This window comes from Chelon labrosus (genome assembly GCF_963514085.1).
Source record: "Chelon labrosus genome assembly, chromosome: 14".
Taxonomy (NCBI): Eukaryota; Metazoa; Chordata; class Actinopteri; order Mugiliformes; family Mugilidae; genus Chelon; species Chelon labrosus.
Genome location: NC_140347.1, coordinates 8,036,516 through 8,042,515, shown reverse-complemented (window position 1 = coordinate 8,042,515; position 6,000 = coordinate 8,036,516). Strand labels below are relative to the sequence as shown.

Sequence of the window (6,000 nt, the reverse complement as noted above, 5' to 3'; positions counted from 1 at the left end):
AACCGCGCAGCCCCCGCAGCTGAAAGGTATTGTTGTTGGTTTTTACGCACATTTTCATTCTCACTTCTTCAAGCTTTGTGTTTCTTTCTTTCTTTCTTTCCTTCTTTATTTATTTTTAAAGTAAACCCTCCATCACCTCGTTTCATCTGCGCTAAACCCGCTCAGGCAAAAGCCGCAGTGTGCCTCTGCGGAACTTCTTATCTCCGGGTCTTTTATTCCCCTCCTCGGATGCGCGCAAAATCTGCACAGGAGGACAAAATATAAAATAAAAAGAAAAAAGAAAACGCCGCAGCGAAAATGTAATGTTTATTTATTTTTGTATTTTTTTTACATGTTGGCATTGGTGTGACGCATAAAACCTGACCGTTTTGCGCTATTTTTGCATCTAAAAAGACGCGTTTTCTGCTGTAATCTGAGTCATTTGTGTAGGTGTCCGCACTCGAAAATGTTAATATGGGCTCTAACACACACGCCCGTCCCCCACAAAGGCAGCCATCCTCCTCCCCCCCTCCCCCTCCTCCTCTTTTTTTTTTTTTTTAGCCTACATGGGCTATCTGGGTCATTAGCATTTCAGCGGTTAATGAGGCTGCAGATGGGTCCATGTCTTCTCCTCTGCTCTGCTCTGCTGCCGGAGAGCCGTTGAGCAGCACGGATGCAGCCTGAAAGAAAACCAAAAAAAAATTGTCCTGATGCTTTCTTTCTTTTTTTTTTTCCGTGTTGGGATGAGGACTAAAAACTGCAGCAGCAGCAGCAGCAGCAGCAGCTTCCTCCCCCTGCAGCTGTGTCACTAATGCAGTGGTGTATAAGAACGCACCATTATGGCTGCTGCTGCTGCTGCTGCTGGATAATGGAGGATAATGCTTTAATGGTCTACAGTGCAGCTCATAGGACCTTAAAGGACCACACGCTGCTGCGGCTGCTGCTGCTGCTTTCTTTTAGATTAAAAACTACATTACCTTTTTACTGCAGCGTTTCAGATTTTGATTTTTCCACTCGTCTTCCTGTAAAGACCGAGCTCGGTTTCCACTCATCCGTGGGCACCGGAGGAAAAAAAAAAAAAAAAGAAAAAATCAATCTGCGGAGAGATTTTTTTACACTTTGCCTCCGGTCAGACGAAATCAATCCCGGCGAGCGTCAACGTCTGAAGCTGCATTACCGTTGCGGTTCAGAGGCTGAACATCCGAGGTACGGACGGGTAGCTGTGCTTTGACCTTTCCCGGCTCGCAGGCCTTCTTGAAGTCCTTAAGACAAAAAAAACAAAAAAAACAAAAAATAGGCAGCCATCGTGGTTGAGGAGCTCACAAAGACGAGGAGGAAGGGAAGAGGGGGTCTGCGTTTGTAGGACTGGTGGAATATTCAGTCAACTCTGTAGCTTTGTCAGATCTCCTCGTGGAACATGTCCGAGCTTGTAGCCCGTTACGTGAAGGTCATCCTGGACGCTTCATCACAGGGCCGATAAAAACCACATTTATACCTTTATAAAACCTTTAACAGCATCCTCCCGTGCTGGTTTGTCCTCGGCAGGAGGAGACGGAGCGCTGCAGAGGGCCAGGACTGAGCTAAAATATAATGTACTAGTATAATATTTATGGTAGTCAAATGACCACAGCATCCAGAACAGTCAGTGCTACTGTCAGGTGCCTTATATTCATTTATTTTCATTCAGTGGATGTGAAAATACTTAAAAACAGGATTAAAACTATTGCGACGGTGATGCTGGACGGACCAGAGGTGGAAGAGAGTGACGATTTAGTAGAACAAGAAGAAATGAAGGATAAAGCAGCGCAGAGTGATATAACGAGTCAGGTCAGGACGGCGCCGAGGATTATGGGTCGTCTCTCCTCGTGTTCACAGCGGACCTTGATTTAAATGTCCATACAATTAAGGCACGCGGTGAATGCCAAGAGAGTGACCTGAATATCAGCATGTGCAGTACCACCACCGACCACTAGAGGGTGCATTTACGATTAAATAATAAACAATAAAAAAGGTAGTTTTTTAAAAAAAAAATTTACAATAATTGACAGTAAAATAATTGTATTTAATATTGAAAATTTTAGAATACAGTCTATCAGCGTCTCTGTTTTCTTTCAACGTCCTCTCATTTATCGTGACAGCGCCCTCCAGTGGCTGAAATAATGATGACGGGATTAAAGGAGACAGGGGACACTATTAGAGCCAGCGGTTGGAGGAGGTCGGGGTCGATGGATGGGCTGCTTTTTCAAACCAAAAAAAATATTTGCGCCGTATATTTTCCGCCGTAGACCGGAACGATGATTTAACCTACGTATATGTGGTCGTTCATCCCGACGACGGCGAGCTTTTTCCAACATCAGTGACCGTGAGCTCAAACGACATTATTTAGCGAGCGCACCTTAGCAAGACATTTGTTGATCAACGGAGATCGCAAAAGTCACTCCTATAAATGTCAAATTTAAAATACCTGTATCTCAACATCTGGCAGTGATTTGGGAATGGAATTTGTGGTCTGTGTTTGATTGAGGCCAAGTGTTGGAACACTAATGGTGAGATTTGGACCATAATGGAGTCAAACTGGTTACGTGTATAGATTCAGACATCCAAACACCAGGGAGCGCTGCAGGAGAAGGTGAATTAAAACGATCCATAAATAATCTGGCTTTCTTCTGGAGCAAACAACACACAATGAGGCAACTTTAGTCTTCCAATCTAGGTGGAACATTAAACATTAAATTTAAGAGGCTGCAGTTGAAAAAACACAAAAAAGAGGTAATATTATAAAAAAAGCAGAAAATATAAGAGGCTTATGTTTCTGCCGTTGCTCGTCCCGTACATCAGCCTCCGTGTGGTCTGTGTGGAACTGTGTGAGTTAATGTCCAAAGATCTGATGAACTGAGTTTTCAGATGAGCTAGCAGCGAAGACGAGATGAAGCGGCCCGAGGCTCATATCCGCCAGTAGGAGTCAGAACGACAAACACGGAGGCTTTATTAGGATTTATTAGAGCATGTTTCACTGCACATGTATGTACAGGACACGCATCATGAAGGACAAATGGTTCTAGTGTTTCCTGTTAATTTCCGGATAGGATCCACACTGACTGCTTAATAAACATGAGACTCATTCATTATGATTCAAACATGCAGAGAGAGCAAAGAAATACTCTAAATATTCTTATACGTGAAGGATAATGGCAAATAAAGAAGCATATTTTGGATTATAAAGCTCTAAATCGTTAAAAAAAAATGGTATTTTTGATTTTAAAGCGCTAAATCCTTCAAATACTTTAAGTAAAAGGTATAGTTTGGATATTAGATCTCTAAATCCTTCAGATAAAATGAATATTTTGGATTTAAAAGTGCTAAATCCTTCCAACCCTTGAAATACAAGGCTCTATTTTTTATTTTAAAGTTATAAATCGTTCAAAAAAGGGAGATTTTTTATTTTAAAGCACTAAATCCTTCAAATACTTCAAGTAAAAAGTATTTATTTTATTTTAAATCTCTAAATCCTTCAAATAAAATGAATATTTTGGATTTTAAAGCTCTAAATCGTTCAAATTAAAGAGAATGATTGTCTTTGTCACTAATTACCAATAAAATGAACAATTCTGTCTTCCAGTCTTCCAGTATTTCCAGAAGCTGAGCAGGAAACCCCCTGAGTTATCGCTTACTAATGCGTTTTCTCCAAACACAGGGGCCGCCGTATCGATCGTGAACGTATATAACCTCTGCTGGGAAAGGAGGCAACACGTATATACTGGTTTTATCTGTTCTCCGCTCAGATGGAAAGAAACAGATGACATAATGTGAGATGGCTTAACTTTAATTTGAACCTGTAAAATGTAAATGAAATACTTCCTGTTAATTGAGAAACTCTCATAATGGACTGTCACTGTTGTAAAGATGAAACTGATAAAACCAGATTGGTGTGTTGCAGCTTTTGTCCAGTGTGTATCATTCATTTATTACGGTGTGAATGTACAATAAGTGGTAAGTTTTATGTCCTTATATTTAGTATAAACACGTAATTATAACTAAGAAACTGAATTCTTTGATTTTAAAGTGCAGCGTGGAGAAAAAAGTTGTGAATGTCTGTCTGACGAATAAAATGCTGATGAATAAAATAAACTAATCAGACACTTATTTGATGCTTCTTGTCTTTTTTTCTTCTTTTATGTTTATGCAGCTAGCAGTCTGTTAGCTTAGCTTAGCTTAGCTTAGCTTAAGACTGGAAACACTAGGAAGGATTCTGTTAACTCTTCACTTTCACACTTCAGCTTTTGTGTGGATTCAATAAAGGAGAAATGAGTGATTTCTTCCTGATTTTCCTCTCTTTATGCTAAGCTATGCTAAGTCTGTTAGCAAGAAAGCATCTAATTGTATTCCTCAAACTGCCCCATGTCCAGAATAATAAACAATTGTTTTTTGTTTCATGATGTAGAGTGATGCACATTTATTTGATGCTTCTTGTCTTTCTTGTTCTTCTTCTTTTATGCGTTTATGCAGCTAGCAGTTTGTTAGCTTAGCTTAGCTTAGCTTAAGATATTTCTCGGCTTTCTCCAGGTTTTTTAACACAATGAACAACAAAATGAAAAGCAGCTCGCGTTGTTATACAGAGTTGAAAACTATTTTTATTTGAACTCTCTTAGACAAAGTACATCCCATATCAAAGACCCACAATAAAAGGCATCACCGTTACATTACAGAGAAAGACATAAACAGTCCCTCAGACTTAAAGTCGGACAGAAACCTTTGGCTTTTATTCAACGATGCCGTCCTGAGAGAAAGTCCTTCTGACGACTGATGAGAGAATAAAGAGATGGAGGATATGTGTTTCCATGGTGACGGCGGGATAAACTGTCCAGTGGAAGGATTAAAAAAAAATAAAGTGTTTTTATCTCAGATATTCAACACAGATTTTAGATTTATGGTTCTTTTACAGGAATATAAAGTCAAAATGTATGGGTTTTTTTTCATCCTTCTCTAGCATTGCTACGTGTTAGCATAGCTACGTGTTAGCATTGCAAGGTGTTAGCATTGCAGTGACAAATGTTTTGAGGCCTGAACTCTACAAAATATTTCTGATGATTTATTTTTTTTCCCCGTGACTCGACATTTAGACATTTTGTGAAATATTCTTTCTATGTTCTGGTTTGCACAGCTAGCAGTCTGTTAGCTTAGCTTAGCTTCAAAACCATGAGTAAGTACTCTGCTAGCTCTTCCATTTTACACGTCAGCTTTTATGTGGATTAAAAATAAAGGTTTCTTCTTAACAAATGCTAACAATGTGTTAGCAAGAAAGCATCTAATTGTGTATTCCTCAAATTGACACATGTCCGGAGTAATAAACAGTCACGTGGAGATTTTATTACTCTTTTCTGGATGTACAGTTATTGTACACATATTAGACATATTTAGATTTTTAAGGCCGTTTATGTATTTTAAATAGAAAATATATAATTTATTTAAAATGAAATACAAGAATTTAATATTCTCCACCGGGCAATGACAAGAAAAGAGATTTATATCATCATGTAAGGAGGTCAGAAATACAGACAATCTAAATGGAAAGTTGAATAAATAAATAACTTCAGGAAAAAGTAAAGTTGAGGATTAAGAAAAAAACAGGTATTTCAAAGATGGAGGTAATGATGTTAAAATGATGTGTAGCGGAGCCGGAGTGTGTTTCTATCAGTGGAAGGAGAATCCCGACGCCGGCAGACCGCCGCACCACTGACTGATGAACTTCAGGACGTCCTGACACTCTGGACTGTGAGTGGTCTGAAGAGAGAGTCACGACAGGACATTTATTTACCGTCAAACCACTGGACGTGACAGTCAAACACAGACATGATGGTTTATATTCAGATACTGTAGAACATACAAGCCCATCTCTCACCTTTGTGGCCATGAGGAATTTGTTCCAGTCTTCCTTGTTGGCTGCTTTCCCCCCGGACGAGAACTCAACCTTATTCCTCAGGACGGGGTAGCCTGAAGGCAGGAGGGAGCGGCACAGGTTTT

General features: G+C 39.6%; 1 protein-coding gene across 2 annotated transcripts in view; it reads right to left on the bottom strand.

The window, feature by feature from the left end:
- Positions 1 to 4,460: 4,460 nt before the first annotated feature.
- ift172 (intraflagellar transport 172) overlaps positions 4,461 to 6,000 on the bottom strand; it is a gene marked incomplete at its 5' end in the record, with an annotated part of 51,179 nt that continues 49,639 nt past the window's right edge. For both annotated transcript variants that reach the window (XM_084559917.1, XM_084559916.1), the window contains 2 exons: positions 4,461 to 5,760; positions 5,879 to 5,970. In XM_084559917.1, the coding sequence (XP_084416043.1) occupies positions 5,671 to 5,760; positions 5,879 to 5,970 (182 nt within the window). In that variant the 3' untranslated portion in view covers positions 4,461 to 5,670. The remainder of the gene's footprint in view (positions 5,761 to 5,878; positions 5,971 to 6,000) is intronic.